Below are 16,833 nucleotides of genomic sequence, written 5' to 3' on the forward strand. Positions count from 1 at the left end.
CGCCAATGAAGGTTGGCATTGAATCCCCTACCTTTTTAGAGCGTATACATGGGGATATATGTGGACATATTCACCCACCAAGTGGGTTGTTTAGATATTTTATGGTCTTAATAGATGCATCTTCAAGATGGTCTCATGTGTTGTCACGACCCCGGTTCGCCCTCCGTGACCCATCGTGACGGCACCTAGTCTCTATGACTAGGTAAGCCTAACAATGCGGAATATAAACAATAATTGCTGAAGAAATAACTAAAACCGGAATAATAAAAATAAACAGTGTTTAAGGTGCCGCTCGGCACATACTATAATAACTCTCGAAGCTAACAAAATTCCCAAAACCCGGAATCTCACAAATCACAAGCTATGAGATACATAAGAAGCTCTAACTCCGAAAATATCTAAACAAGGGATAATACTGAAAGGGCTATACTTATTACAGAAGATAGAAAGGGACTCCTCGTTCTGCGGACGTAGCAGATATACCTCGAAGTCTCTATAGGACGCCTCCTCCCAAGGGTGATAGAACTGAGTGGAAAATACCTGGATCTGCACAACAAAAATGTACAGAAGAGTAATATGAGCACACCACAGCGGTGCCCAGTAAGTATCAAGACTAACCTCGGTGGAGTAGTGACGAGGAACAGTCGAGACACCTACCGATCTAATAAACAGTGCAAAGGTNTTACTCGAGCCATCCTCGATCTCAATCTCCGTAAGCCATAACTGATCCACCCGTACGCCTCAAACTGGAACCGTCATAGCACATAACCGTGCAACCAACTAATCATTAGCAGACTCCCCCACTTGGCTCGAAACCATAGATCAGAACACACACAATAACTCATAACGCATATACTCTATTGCTGCCAGAGTACCATAGTGAGATTAAACTCAATCCTTCATAAGCTAGTGAAACATAGACCATCTGATACTTTAAATCTTCCGCAAATCTCGCATTCACTCTCATAGTAGTTAAACCCACTCTATTAAGCGACCCAAATTTAAATTTCAACACATATATTTCACATGTAAATGAGATTTTCTAACAGACAGCATAAGGATCACACAGCCTCAGAACGCTCCGCAGGAGATAACCCACTTGTTTCGCCTCCAACTAATATTCTGTATACCTTCCACCGTCATAAACATTATGCAGTCGCTTAGTCTTCCTGAGGCTGAACTCATACCGCAATCATGAAATTTACTTCACTCCCAACTAGGAAACATGAAAAGATTCTTCACGCACCCATAACTCGGGGCCATACCTCAAATCAAGATGAACATCCCGGACCTAATAGTTCTTCTATCCTCCAGCAGACCCTTCTCGTTGCTCCTAAATCATATGAATACATCTCACAGTCACATCACACTCATCACGTAGCTATCCAGTCATTACTTCCCTTAATAGGGACACAACAGCACATATAGATCGAGGAACACGCGCCCACGCAATCAACAGCTCGGGGCTCAAGCTATAGGAAAAAATCTAGCCTCAAGTCTTCCAGACTGGCCAAACATCAACACACAGAGATCACATCTCGCACCTCGATCAGGGAATCACAAGCCATCGATGCACATCTGATACCGAGCGCTCGTTCGCGCACACAAATGCGTGGAAGGATTTCAAAGATTTATATTTCAAGCTGAATTAAGGACGCACGATAAGAATTTCAAGAATGTGAAGTTTTTCCTAAAGGTTCTGCAGCCTCTCGAGGATAAAAACAGACGTCTCCGTACTGATTCGCGAGACTCTACTATCCTGCTCATGACTCGTGAGACCTATGTAACCTAGGCTCTGATACCAACTTGTCACGAGCTTAAACCCAGACCCGGTCGTGATGGCGCCTCTCGTGAAGACAAGGCCAGCCGACACATTTCCAATTCGAATTTAAATAGCTAAACAGCAATAAAACAGGCTAAAACATGATTTAATAATACTAAGTAGCAGATAATATCCTCACAACACAGGCCCTCGGCCTTACTCAGTCAAAATCACATAAGCCTCTCGGGAAATAGTAAAACAGTGTTTCTCAGCCCAAAACATCATTTAAATATTCATTTGAGTATTAAAACTGAGTGAACATGGCTGAGTTTTGAAAAGAGTGGAAAATAACATGACTGAGTTCAAGTATAAAGTCAAAACAGTGAGAAAATATCAACAAAAATCCTCGAAGGGTTCAAATAATTGGCACGAAGCCCAAATATGGCATTCGGCCCAAATAATAATAATAGCAAACAGATTTCAGTCAAATACGCGGAAAAATCATCAATCGGGACGGACCAAATCACAATCCCCAATAGTGCACGACCCTACGCTCATCATCAAGTGTGTGCATCACCTTAATATAGCACTACGATGTGCAATCTGGGGTTTCAAACCCTCAGAACATCATTTACAATCATTACTCACCTCGAACCGGTCAAATCTCTAGCTCGCGATGCCTTTGCCCCTCGAATTGGCCTCCACTCGCGTCGAATCTATCCACAATCAGAACGAGGACATCAAAATAGGCTAAGGGAACGAAGCCCAAGCGAAAATAATCAACAGTTAGCACAAATCCCGAAATTACCAAAACCCGACCCCCGGGCCCACATCTCGAAATCCGAGAAAATTAACATCAATGGAATCCTCATCCTCTCACGAGTTCATACATATCAAATTTACCAAAATCCGACCTCATATGGTCACTCAAATCCTAAAAATTCACTCTCCAATTTCAAGCCCTAAATTCCCAACTCTTCCTCTAATTTCCCACAAATTTTCATGATTTAACAATGATATAATCACCATAAACATAAGGTATAAAGCCCAAGTAGCTAACCTCTGTGGATACACTTCATCCCCACTTGAAATCACAGCTTGGAGCTCCAAAATCGCACAAAAATGGTGAACAAAAGACTGAAAATCGCGAAGGGGCATTTTTGTACATTCTGCCCAGCACTTCCGCATCTGCGGCACAATACCCGCTTTTGCGGTACCGCATATGCGGTCTTACCTCCGCTTCTGTGGAAATCACTTACCAGCCAAAATTCCGCATATGCGGTCATCCTTCCGCATCTGCGACTCCGCAGATGCGGTCCACATAGCCGCTTCTGCGGTTCCTGCCCCTCAAGCCTTTTTTCGCTTCTGCGACCAATCAACCGCACATGCGGCGCCACACCTGTGGTCCCCAATCCGCAGGTGCAAAAATACCAGAAGCAGCAAATTCAGCAGCTGCAACAAAATCCAAACTTCTCCGTTAACCATCCGAAATCACCCCGAGGCCCCCGGGACCTCAACCAAAAGCACGAACATATTCTAATACCTTATTCAAACTTGTTCCAATCATCAAAACGCCTCAAACAACATCAAATCACCCAAAACACATCGGATTCAAGCCAAAATTTCTAAAATCTTCCGAATTTCGCTTTTGATCAAAACCCAACCAAACCACGTCCGAATAATCTGAAATTTTGCACACACATCCCAAATGACACCATGAAGCTACTTCCACTCTCGAAATTCCATTCCGACCCTTATATCAAAATCTCGCCTACCAACCGAAAATCACCAAAATCTCTATTTCGCCAATTGAAGCCTAACCCTTCCACGGACTTCCAAAATGCATTCCAATCACGCTCCTAAGTACCAAATCACCTAACGGAGCTAACCAAATCATAAAAATTCTGATCCGGGATCATATACAAGCAAGTCAAATATTGGTCAAACCTTTTGAATTTCAAGCTTCAAATTGGGAACTGTTCTTCCAAATTCATTCCGATTACCCTGAAAACCAAAACCAACAATTTACATGAGTCGTAATACATCACACGGGGCAAGTCATGCCCGGTAACTGACGAACAAAGTGTAAAAGCTCAAAACGACCGTTCGGGTCGTTACAACTTACTGTTGGGTTCGAACTCTGCTTCGCCGGATTCAATGGAGGGTCACTGAAGCTACACGTTTTCCGGCGAGCTGGGTTTGGCCGTGCTGCTGGTGATGGCTGCTGATGGGTGTCCAGGTTCGAACGAAAAAGAAGAGGCTGAAGGGTCGTGGCTGACGAGGTGAAGAAGCCGCTGGAAATTTTTGATCCCTCCCCTTCTAGCTGCTTAGGTCTTAGGCGTTTGATTTTTGTTGATCGAAGAAGGAGAATGTTCAGGGGGGTCATTTTTGGTCCTTAGCGGCGGATCATGCTTAGGGGTCTAGGCTCTATTGTGTATTTTCCTCTGATTAGGTCTCTAGTGTTAGCTTCTTTTTTATAGGTTTAGGGTTTTAGGGTTATATTTAGGTTAGGGGGGTATGGGCCTTGGAATTATGGGCTTGAGAATTATGGGCTAGGTCCGAAAATTAAGCTTAAAAATGGGTTGTTTGAGCCCAAATTTTATTCTTTCTCCGAAAAAGACTGAAATACTACCTTATTTACTAATTAATCCTACTTAAATAAAATAACTATTAAAATAACACTAACCGTAAAAACAAACCTATTTTTGGTATTTTTTTTCAAAATTAAAAATGACTACAAAACATTACTGAAACTATTTTTTGTACTTTTTATTTTTTGTGAAGACCCGATTCTAAATCCATACCCGGTATCAGTCTGAATCAGCTGCACCAATTCATGCCCACGCCCATATAGTACAACCTTACAACCCGACACATCACATGTAGGCCCACAGTAATATTTCTGGTCACCATATTCGCCCGAAATCAAATCTAGCACCGGCCATAAGCCTCATATTCGATAGGAACCTGTTTCAAACCTCCACAACACTGGCGATGGTACAATAACCACGAAAGCCATATAACTAAACACGCGGATCACCAAACCTCAGCTAATACCAACGGGCACACACCCCACAAGCTAAAACGCAAGAAGCACAGAACGAAAATGACTGAATATGGAAAAGGAAACACATAAGGGAACTATCAAACAAGTCAGACAAGCACAGGTTTTCTATCAACGCAAACCTACAAAACAATCTAATGAAAAAGAATTAAAGCATATAAAAAGAATCACAAGGATCTTATACTGATATAACTCTCGTTGCGGTACACAGCCCGGTCTCAACATATCAATTCATATGAAATCACGAAGGTCCCGCCCTCAAATCTGAATCACAAGTAGGGTACACATCAAGCCATATAGAGGCTCTCACTAGATCAATTCCTTCGACAAAATTACAACACGGACTAGCTCCCACACCGGTGGAGCATAAGAAACCACAGCTCGCAACTAAGGATACTCAAAAATCACATCAAACGTACCGAAACGGACAACAGGAATTTTTCTACTAGTCTCATAACTCCCGACAACGGCTAGTAACAGACGATAGACACGGCTATCACTCATAGAACCTCCCAACAGGATAATCACATAAACAGAGTGCAAATCATGAAACACACCCATAAAGGGAGCAACAAAATAGGGGGAACTCATCCCGATAAGCAAGATTGTAATGAACTACGGATGGTGCTCCTTTATAACAAACTGAGGCATACCTGAATGACATCACCTGGCATAGCGACCTTAAGCCTACTATATGAAACACATCAACGGGTTGAGCCTCCCCCTCTTAGGTGCCCTCTACTCACCTGAATACCTCACTGTGACACATCGGTCCGAAGTCTGGGACAATCTCTCACCATGTGGCTAGTATCTCCATACTCAAAGCACCCTCTCTGCTGACGAGGCGGTGGGAACTGTGCGGTACGGGTACTCCGAGACCCATGAACACCTGAGTCACCCTACAAAGCCTGAAGCGCGAACTGAACTGGCTAACCCACAAAACCTCTACCATGACGTACCGTGCCTCCAAAATAAGGACCAGCATATCTCCCCGGTCTGCGAGGTCTCCTCGCCTCCTCAAACTCTCTCTCCTTATCTCGTTTGCCCTCTCTCTCATGACCCCGTCTGTCCTCTCTCTCCCTAGCATGTATACCCTCTATCCTCCTAGCAATGCTCACCACCTGCTGATAAGAAATATCCATCTCCAACTCACAAGCCATGCTAGACCTGATGCTGGGAATAAGTCCCTCAATAAATCGGCGAACCTTCTCGCGAACAGTAGAAACCAGGGCTGGGGCATGTCTAGCCAAGCTGGTTTAACGGACAGCATACTCCGAGATGGTCATAGTACCCTGGCGCAAATGCTCAAACTCAGTGCGCCATGCATCCCTGAGGCTCTGAGGGACAAAATCTCTCAGGAACATATCTGAAAATCGGGTCTAAGTCAGTGAAGTAGCCTCGTCCGGGCTGTCTAACTCATAAGCACGCCACCACTGATAGGCGGCTCCTCGAAGCTGGAAGGCGGTGAAAGAAACCCCACTCGATTCTGATATACCCATGGTACGGAGAATGAGGTAACACTCATCTAGAAATCCTAGAGCGTCCTCCGATGCTAGAACGCTGAATACAAGAGGCTTGTACTTCTTGAACCTCTCAAGCCTCAGTTGCTCCTCCTTGGAAGCTGCTGCCCTGCCCTCGGGCTGATCTCGGACTGCAGGCTGCACAAGAATAATCTCAAGGACCTGCTCGACATGCACTCGCTGTTCAAGAGTGCGGGCGGCGGGAGTCTGTGCTCCTCCCCTGGCCTGGGATGTGGCTGCAGCAAGGGGAAGCAACCCCGCCTGAGCCAAAGTCATGGCTATTTCTGAAAGGTTTCAAACTTTTCAGAAAATGGCTATAAATATGCCTTGATCCCAAAATCTTTCCTTACGAAATTTTCTGAGCTTCTTCTCCTTCTTCTACAAAATTACATTCGAGTGTGGTTTACAACCTTCAAGCAGTTCGCAGTTTCACCGGCGTTTTTGGTACCAAAACACTAGTGAGTTAAATCATTCTATCATGAGAGGATTATATTCCAACACTTCGGGTACTTGAGGGGAATAATTTCCTTAAGGACTCACTGTGCATTCAGTGGGCTCGATTTTATTCCGAAATATATTTACTGATTCTGGTTTCTGACAATCTCAGTTTCTGTCTAATTTTCTATTTTACTTGTTTCTATTTTATGTTACAGAAATTTACTAGTTCGTAATATTATATTATGGTAATATAGATTGCTAACAATCTTAAGGAAATTATTTTTTATATTGTAATATGTATTCTGTTTTTGGAGATTAAAACCTGTGTGGTTTTCTGCTCTTTCTGAATTTTTCTATTTCTGGTTTGAAGATATAAAAATTTCATCGGAGTATTAAAATTCAGAAATGATTTGAAGAACACAAAAACTTCATCGTTTTCTTGTGAAACAGTATTTGAAATTTTTATTTATTAAAACAACACATTAATCATTAATTATAGTACTGTTTACTTTTCTATTTTTTCGCCACTAATTGAACCCTTTTGTTGTTGATAGTGAGAAATGGCAATTGATAATGGAAATTCTTCTGCAACTGTTGCGGCAAAGACGATAACCTCGTTAAGCCGAACTGTTGTACGACCGACCGAAAAACTGGGAAAATTTTCTAGAGCCAACTTCAAAAGATGGCAGCAAAAAGTGTTCTTTTGGCTTACCACACTTGGTATGCAAAAGTTCACCAGTGAAGACACTCCCGTGCCAGCCGCCGACATGCCTGACAATGAAAAATTTATGATTGTTGAGGCGTGGAAACATGCAGATTTTCTTTGCAAATGCTACATCCTAAGTGCTTTAGATGATGACTTGTACAATGTTTACAATGCTATGAATACTTTGAAAGAATTATGGGACGCACTTGAGAAGAAGTATAAGACCAAAGATGCATGCTTGAAAAAGTTTGTGGTTGCCAAGTTTCTAGACTATAAAATGATAGACAGCAAACTTCAAGAGATTCAACTTATTTTTCACGACCTTATGGCTGAAGGTATGGTAGTGAATGAAGCATTTCAAGGGGCTACAATGATTGAAAAGTTGCCTCCTTCGTGGAGAGATTTCAAAAACTACCTAAAGCACAAGAGCAAAGAACTGAAGTTGAAAGATCTTGTGATTCATCTCTAGATTGAGGAAGATAACAAAACAACCGAGAAGAAGTCTCATGGATATTCAAAGATTACGGGAGCTAATATCATTGAGGAGACTGCTCCAAAAAGTAATAAGATGAAGAGGTCTTCTGGACAGACTAAGGAGCAGAACAAGAAAAAATTCAAGGACAACTACTACAATTGCGGAAAAGCTGGTCACAAAGCCCCTAATTGTCGTCTCCCGAAAAAGGACAAGAAAAAGGGACAGGCCAACTTAGTGGAGAAGAATGATGAAATTGATAATCTGTGTGCAATGCTTTTGGAATACAACCAAGGTGGAAATCCGAAAGAGCGGTGGATTGACTCTGGAGCCACTCGATATGTTTGTGATGTTAAAGAAGCATTTGCAACTTACTCTACTGCTGGTCCCGAAGAAGAGCTTTCCATGGAAAATACTACAACAACCAAGATTGAGGGTTATGGGAAGATATTCCTGAAGATGACTACTTGCGAGGTGTTAACGCTCAACAACGTTCTTCATGTTCATACTATTGTTGACACCCAATTTTTCCCTATATATTTTTCAAAATGGCACATATATGCATATGTAAGCATATTCAAGTATTTTATTTTTTTCATAATTTTTGAGGTTTTTTAAATCAATTTATTTCCCTTTTTTATCCATAAAACCCAATAATCATTTCCAAAATTATTAATTTTGGTAATTCATCTATTGGATTTTCATCTTTATGCCAAGAAATAGCTAAGATCATTTTTACATGTTTTTACAATTTTGTTTAGTATTTTTAAAAGCTAATTGCACATAATTGCAATATTAGCCTTTTTAAGATTTAATTGTGTTTTATATTCATAAAATTAAATCCTGTATTTTAAATTGCTAGTTATATGCTATAAATTATTTTAGTGCTTTCAATTTATTTCCAGAAGTTAGTTTCCTATTTTTTATAATTTTAAAAGGGGAAAATTGGCTATTCAAATAATAGCCCAATTACATTTTCAATTTTAGCCTAAATCTGATCCCAAACTAAACCCAATTTCCCGACCCAATTCCTATTCAAACCCGACCCCTAACCCAATTAAACGACCCAACCCGGACCCCCTACCTAACCATTTCAATCCTGGTCGTTGATCATTTAGATCAACGGCCACTATTCGCCCTTTCCATTTTTAAACCTTAAACGACCCCTTACCCTACCTTATTCATCACCAAACGCCGCCCTTGAATCCCTCTTCTCTCAATTCTCTCTGAAACCTCACCTGAACCCTAGCCGCCGCCATCTAATCCCACCCTAATCCACCCTAATCCACCCTAATACCTTCCTAATCCATGGCCCCTCGTGGTCATTTGAGACGTGTATCAGCCTAATAGGGCTCCTGGGTGTTTGTCTCTGTGGTTTCATGGCCAGTCCTCGAAGGAATCTGGTCCAGTCCTTGCTCGACTATTGTTCATGGCCTTTCTCCGGCCATCCATGACCTTTCTCTGGCCATTCATGGCCTTTCAAGGCCGATCCTTGACTTTTTCTGGTTAGATCATTAACTTCCAAAGTCTTTCTCACTTCTTTTGGGTTTTCTGAAACCCTAGCTCTAAGACCTTTCAATTCTCTTTCAGATCTCTTTTAGATCTGTACTTACTAAGAATTCCTTAAGTGTTTTCTCGAAGGTGCTTCAACTTTTCTTTCAAAACGACTCTTCTTTTTTTCGACGATTAGGGTTTCCTTTAAGTTTTTCAAAAGATCTCTTCTCTGACCTTAATATTGTTTGTGATTTTTCTATGTTTAGAACGATTTGCTCATATTGTTCCTCTATATATTTCAGCATGTTAAAAAACCCTAGTTCCTTTTAGTCTTATCCGAGTTCTGAAACTGTTTGTTTAAATGTGTACTTGTTCTTTGTTTCTGACTCTCTTTTCCTTGTTTGACTTGTTTGATTTTGAATTCTTACCATCTCTTAAACCCAACTACTTCTGAAGCCCTAAAATTCATAGAAGTTTTTCTCACTTATTACTATTGTGAGACCTTTACCTGTTTCTGATTTCTCTTATCTGATACTATGTTCTTCTTTACTGTTGATTCTATGTGACTACTTGACCTATTTGACTACTGTGCCTCGAATATTTTCCTTACTGCTGAATCCTAGCTTATATATGCCACCACTGTATGTTCGTGTTATCTCTTTTACCAATGTGTTTGGCCTCGCATGTCTGAAGCTTCTGTTCACTCTATTTATATACTGAAGTTTCTTCCTTGATTGATCTTGATCTGATGACTGATTGCAAAAGCTTTTTCTTTATGAACCCTAATTTCACTCGCTTGTTTAAAATTAATTGATTCCTTTCCCTTTACTGTGATATTTTACCTTGCTGAATCCTTTCCCAAATAAGCCTATTTTGTACTTAGACTTGATTGTTTACTTCATGCTTTTACTGCCCCTTATATGGCAATAATCAATCTGTCCCCAAACTGATTTCTTTCCTTAATTAAACCTGCTACTACCCGTTAAACAATGATTCCTTAATTAAAGGGAATCACTTGTGTTAATTGATTCTGACTTGTGATTGTTTCCATGTTTGTGTTAAGACTTTACTTATTACCCTACTTATCATTCGTTTTCAAAAGCTATAAATACCCACCCCTCTTCTTTTAAAAAACACGAATAACTTGAGTTCAAAACACACACTAACACTTAAAACTCTCTCTTTCTTTTTACTGCTACTTGTGCTATTGCTTTGTCTAGCCGGTTGAAAGCCAAGGCTAGACTGTGGACTCTTGTTTGCTTTACCTTTCTGCACTTTTCTTCTTTACTGGTATGTCCTAGTTTACTCTTTAAGTCTCAACAACAATATGTTTCTTTAAGTTGCTTCAGTTTCTCATTCATGTTTACTACAGCTCATGTTTCTGCACTCCATTTATGTTACTAGCATGCTGAAATATGTTCCCTTTCCCTTTTAGATTAATGTTTCCCTATGTATGTAGTCTGTCAGTCGCTTGTTATGTGATTTGCTGACCTATGAATCCCAAACCCCATATCCCCTCTATGTGTTTGTGTTCCTTTGGTTGGTTTGTGGGCAGGCCAGCATCATCTATTGCTGTGCATGACCAAACCTGCCCCTTTATGGGGTCATATGCTTCATACAATGTATTCCCAAAACCCCTCGACCCTTTGTGTAACTATTGATTCTGTGGATTTTGAGCTCCACTACTACTGTCTGTTTTTCAAATCACCCTTTAATACTTACTATTTCCAACTCAGTTTTAATCAATCTCTGTCCTGCACTTCCACTATATTCTTAGAACCTAGGTTCTGCCCCTCTTGTGTGAGCCTTGCCTTGGGACCCTTGAGCTCGCTCTGAACTTGGACGCATAAGGCCTGGCCCTTCCACACTGCACTCATTTCTGTCTGGTTATGCAAACCTGGGTGTAAGCACTGCCCGGGGTCCCTTGAGACCCTTAGGGAACTTTGACACACCCAGGTATGAGAAAGGCTTTGAACACCATGGGCATCTGAAGTGATTAATTATATAACTCAGATAGGAAGTCAAGATCGGGCTTCTTTTGGTTGTAATTTCTTATTTCTGCACTTCTTTTGTAATTTAAGTATTTGGTCTGTAATAATTTGTAACAAACATTGGGGTTAGCTAGTAAAAAGGGATGGGGCAATTATGCATGTTTTAAGGGTAGATATCCTGCCTATAGGATCTGTTTAATAAATTCTGCATGTTACTTCCACACGTAGACATCATGCTTATAGGATCTAATGGCTATAATCAAACATCATGCCCCCAAGGTTAAAATCAGCTTCGAAATTAGATATCATGCCTATAAGATTTTTATAGAAATCATGCCTATAAGAAATTCGCTGTGATCAAATAAATCCTGCCTACTCCGCCTCATGATCAATTAGACACCATGCCTATAAGATTAAAATCAGCTATAATAGAAAGCATGCCTATAGGATCCAAATCGCTCGTTTAGAATTGTTTACTGTTTTACTACACTCCTAATGAGCAATAGATATCATGCTCCTAGGACATCACTATTACGCCTAGACAAGCCTTAGGTAATAATAATGATAAAATCGAATCCGCCTCTATTTAATTAGCAACCGCTACAACTAGCAGGCAGGCCTGATTCGGACTTCTTATCTGAGCTATATAACGAATCTGGTTCTGACTCAAATCCCCTACCTTAGGATTTTTAAAATTCTGACTTTAACTGTGTTTGAGTCGTGCTGTTTATGTGTATTATTTACGGAGGATTGTATGAGCCTTCTAATTGCTTACATGTTTCCCCTTTGAATGTAGTCCTACGTGTTTTTGTATGTCGCCTTAGCATTTTTACCTTTAAACCTAAGAGTCAGCCTAAATCCACCCTCTTATAAGAATAGTAGTCCTAAAATTCCTCCAGGATTGATAGGAATGGGACGGGTAATAGCACGCACTAGAGTTCGAGACCAATCCGCGCTTTAAATACCTTTACGGGGTGGGAAGGGTAGATATGGATATGATGTCCGGTGCGCTAATACCACGTGTAGCCCCTCTTTTGAGGAGTGATTACCGGGTATTGCATTGATGTGATCCATATTACAAACAAACCTAGGACCCCTTTACATTCATCAGCATGCTTAGTTATAACTCTTTCAAAATTTGTCTTATTTAATCATTTTCAAACACTTGTGTATTTAAAATCCTCTCTTATTTGAGCCTTGTTTGTTTACTTGTTAATTGCACTAATTCACAAAGAACTATCTGGCCGGGAACCACACTAGTGGATCCTGAGGTGTGCCTAACACCTTCCCCTTGGGATAATTTCAAGCCCTTACCCTATCTCTGGTTATCAAACGTAGTTGTAGTTGAACCCTATAGATGCCCTAACGTACCTTAAAATCGTTAGGTGGCGACTCTTCAAAATTGCAAAACCCCTTTCCCAAAAGGAAAGAGTTGTCCCAACCAAAATGTCATAAACCCGATTCCGCGAAGGAAAAAGGGGGCGCGACAACTATTAGGAAAAAATTTGTTTCACCTTCTTTACTTGTTAAGAATGGATTAAAATCTGTATTTGTATATGACAAAGTTGTTGTAAGCAAGAACGAAATTCATGTTGGAAAGGGCTACCTCACAAAGGGCCTTTTCAAACTAAATGTAACGATTGTCGACAGTATTAATAAAAAATTTCAGCTTCTTCTTATTTATTGGAGTCAAATGATTTATGGCATATTTGTTTAGGATATGTCAATTACAAAACCTTGTGGAAGTTAATTAATGTAGAGGTATCGCCTAAATTCGACTGTAATAAATCAAAATGTCAAATATGTGTTGAATCTAAGTTTGTAAAACATCCTTATAAGTATGTTGAAAGGAATTCAAATCCTTTAGACTTAATTCATACTGACATTTATGATATGAATTCAACACCATCTCGAGGTGGAAAAATATTTTATAACTTTTATTGACAATTGTACTCGATATTGTTATATTTATTTGCTGAATAGTAAGGATGAAGCAATTGAAGCATTTAAGCAATACAAGAATGAAGTGGAGAATCAATTGAATAAAAAGATCAAAATGATTAGAAGTGATAGGAGTGGAGAATACGAATCTCGTTTGCATAAATATGTTCAGAATATGAAATTATCCATTAAACTACAGCCCCTTACACACCTGAATCCAATGGAATTGCGGAAAGCAAAAATCAGACACTAAAGGAAATGATGAATTCTTTATTAATAAGTTTCGGTTTAACGTAGGGTTTGTGGGGGGAAGCTATCCTTACAGCTAACCGGATACTCAACATAGTACCCCCACAGCAAAACGCAATCTATTCTATATGAAAACTAGAAAGGCAGAAAACCCAACTTAAAATCTTTAAAGTATGGGGGTGTTTAGCAAAGGTACAAGTACTTTTACCCAAAAGGGTAAAAATCAGACCAAAAACTGTGGACTGTGTTTTCATTGGATATGCTACAAACAGTAAAGCATGTCGATTTTGGGTTCGTAAATTTGATAATCCCGAAATTCATGTTAATATGGTAATTGAATCAGATAATGCTGAATTCTTTTAAAACATCTATCCATATAAAACTGAATGCGAGTCGTCAAGTGGAAGAACTAAATGACCACGGGAAGAACCAAAGGAAAATACTCCAAGTGAAGAGTATCCAAGGCGTAGCAAACGTCAAAGAACATCTACTTCCTTTGGACTAGATTTTGTGACATTCTTGCTTGAAAATGAGCCTCAAACTTTTAAAGCAGCTATGTCATATTCTGATTCAGCATTCTGGAAAGAGGCAGTCAATAGTGAGATTCAATCAATTTTGGATAATCATACATGGGAATTGGTTGATCTTCCTCCAGGAAATAAACCTTTAGGTTCGAAATGGATCTTTACGAGGAAAATGAAAGTTGATGGCACTATTGACAAATATAAGGCAAGACTTGTTGTCAAAGGTTATAGACAAAAGGAAGGCCTAGATTACTTTGACACTTATTCGCGAGTAACAAGAATAACATCTATTAGGGTGTTAGTGGCATTGGCGGCCGTGTATGGTCTTAAAATCTATCAAATGGATATAAAATAGCTCTCTTAAATGGAGAATTGGAGGAAGAAATTTACATGGAATATCCTGAGGGTTTTGTGATTCCGGGTAAAGAAAAGAAAGTGTGCAAACTTGTTAAGTTGCTTTATGGACTTAAACAAGTACCCAAACAATGGCATGCCAAATTTGACCAAACAATATTGGCAAGTGGGTTTAAAATCAACGAGTGTGACAAATGTGTTTACATTAAAAACACTCCAGGTCATGAAGTCATTGTTTGTTTATATGTTGATGACATGTTGATAATGAGCAAAAATATGGCAGATATAAATGCTACTATGCGCATGATGGCTAGCAAATTCGACATGAAGGACTTAAGAGTTGTTGATGTGATATTAGGAATCAGAATTCACAAGACTCCACAAGGTGTAGCATTATCACAGTCTCACTACATTGAAAAAGTACTTGACAAGTTCAAGTATTTTTATTTTAAGATTGCCAAGACTCCAATTGACGTGAGTTATGCACTTCAAAAGAATGAAGGTGAAAGTGACTCACAATTGGACTATGAAAGAGTATTGGGAAGTTTGATGTATATCATGAATTGTACGCGACCAGATATAGCATGTGCTATTACCAAACTGAGTCGATTTACAAGTAATCCCAATCAAATACATTGGGTGGCAATGAAACGAGTTTTGGGGTATCTGAAACATAACTAAGGCTATGCTCTGCATTATAACAAATATCCCTCCATGATCGAGGGATATAATGATGCAAATTGGATCACCGGATCATCTGAAGTTAAATCCACAAGTGGATATGTTTTCACAATTGGGGGTGGATCAGTGTCTTGGAAATCATCCAAACAAACATGTATCGCTCGTTTTACAATGGAATCTGAATTCATAGCTTTAGACAATGCCAGTGAAGAAGCTGAATGGCTCCGGAATTTAAGATATTCCATTTTGGCCCAAACCTTTGGCACCTATATGAATACATTGTGATAGTCAAGCGGCAATAGGTAGGCAGGGAGCGTTATGTATAACGGAAAATCTCGTCACATACGATGGAGACACAATACAGTTAGATAACTACTCTCTAGTGGTGTTATCATGATTAAATATGTGAAGTCAAGAGATAATGTATCGGATCCACTTACGAAAGGCCTATCAAGAGAGGCAGTTGAAAGATCATCAAAGGGAATATGGTTAATGCCTAGGACAAGTCATCATGGCGGTAACTCTACCCAGGAGACTGGAGATCCCAAGAGATAGGTTCAAAGAGATCAAAAAAAGTTATGAATGACGGTTCAACATTGTCAAATAACACAATCTATTCTCGTGATGAAGACAATGTTCAGAAATCAAGGTAAAGCATTAAGGCTTTTTGATGAGTCAATAGAGCTTAAAGCTTCTTAATGATTTGATAAGTGTGACGACCCAAAAGGGTCATCACCCGTTTTCCTATTCATTCCGTGCTTCCGAGGCCTTGAAAACCTCATTTTTGGTCACCTCGATTTGCGTGCGCAGTCCGGGCGCGTAGCCGGAAAGCCTAAATGTGAAATTCTGTGAAAAATGCAAAAATTTGGTATTAAAATGAATAAGTTTGACTTTGGTCAACATTTTGGGTAAACGGACCCGGACCCGTGATTTGACGGTCCCGGAGGGTCCGTAGAAAAATATGGGACTCGGGCGTATGCCCGGAATCAAATTTCGAGGTCCCAAGCCCGAGAAATGAATTTTTGAGTAAAATTATTTTTCTGAAATTATTAAGGAAAATTGAGATGAAAATCGATTAGAACGTGTTGGTATCGGGCCCGTATTTTGGATCTGGCGCCCGATACAGGTCTTATATGTGATTTAAGATATTTCTGTGAAGTTTGGTTGAAATCGGACGTCGTTTGACGTGTTTCGGACTATAAGTTCTAAATTTGAAAGTTTATGAAGTTTGAAGAAAAACTATTGGTTTTGAGGTTTGATTCATTGTTTTTGATGTTATTTTGGCGATTTGATCGCACGGTTAAGTTCGTAGGATGTTGTTGATTTAGTGTATGTGTTTGGTTAGGAGCCCCGAGGGCTCGGGAGTGTTTCCGGGGTGGTTTTGGACTTAGCAAAATTGCAGAAAAATCTGCAACAGGTGCACAGACCTTTTCTTCTTCGCGTTCGCACCCTCTATCTCGCATTCGCGTTGCCTTAGGCCCCCCCATTCTTCGCGTTCGCGAACAAGCTCACGCGTTCGCGAAGCCCCAGATTTTCCTCCTTCGCGTTCGCATACCATATCTCGCGATCGCGTAAGCTTATTGTCCTCACTCATCGCGTTCGCATAAGGCCTCACGCGCTCGCGTAGGCCAAATCTT

The 16,833-nt window shown here is 40.1% G+C and overlaps 1 protein-coding gene across 1 annotated transcript in view; it reads left to right on the forward strand.

Moving 5' to 3' along the window:
- The window catches only part of LOC109231550, a gene marked incomplete at its 3' end in the record, with an annotated part of 20,490 nt that continues 11,001 nt past the window's right edge, over window positions 7,345–16,833 (forward strand). The window contains exons 1-2 of the mRNA XM_019397210.1: window positions 7,345–7,944; window positions 8,080–8,436. Of these exons, the coding sequence (XP_019252755.1) occupies window positions 7,345–7,944; window positions 8,080–8,436 (957 nt within the window). The remainder of the gene's footprint in view (window positions 7,945–8,079; window positions 8,437–16,833) is intronic.

Source organism: Nicotiana attenuata, chromosome 8, assembly GCF_001879085.1.
Source record: "Nicotiana attenuata strain UT chromosome 8, NIATTr2, whole genome shotgun sequence".
NCBI classification, from domain to species: Eukaryota; Viridiplantae; Streptophyta; class Magnoliopsida; order Solanales; family Solanaceae; genus Nicotiana; species Nicotiana attenuata.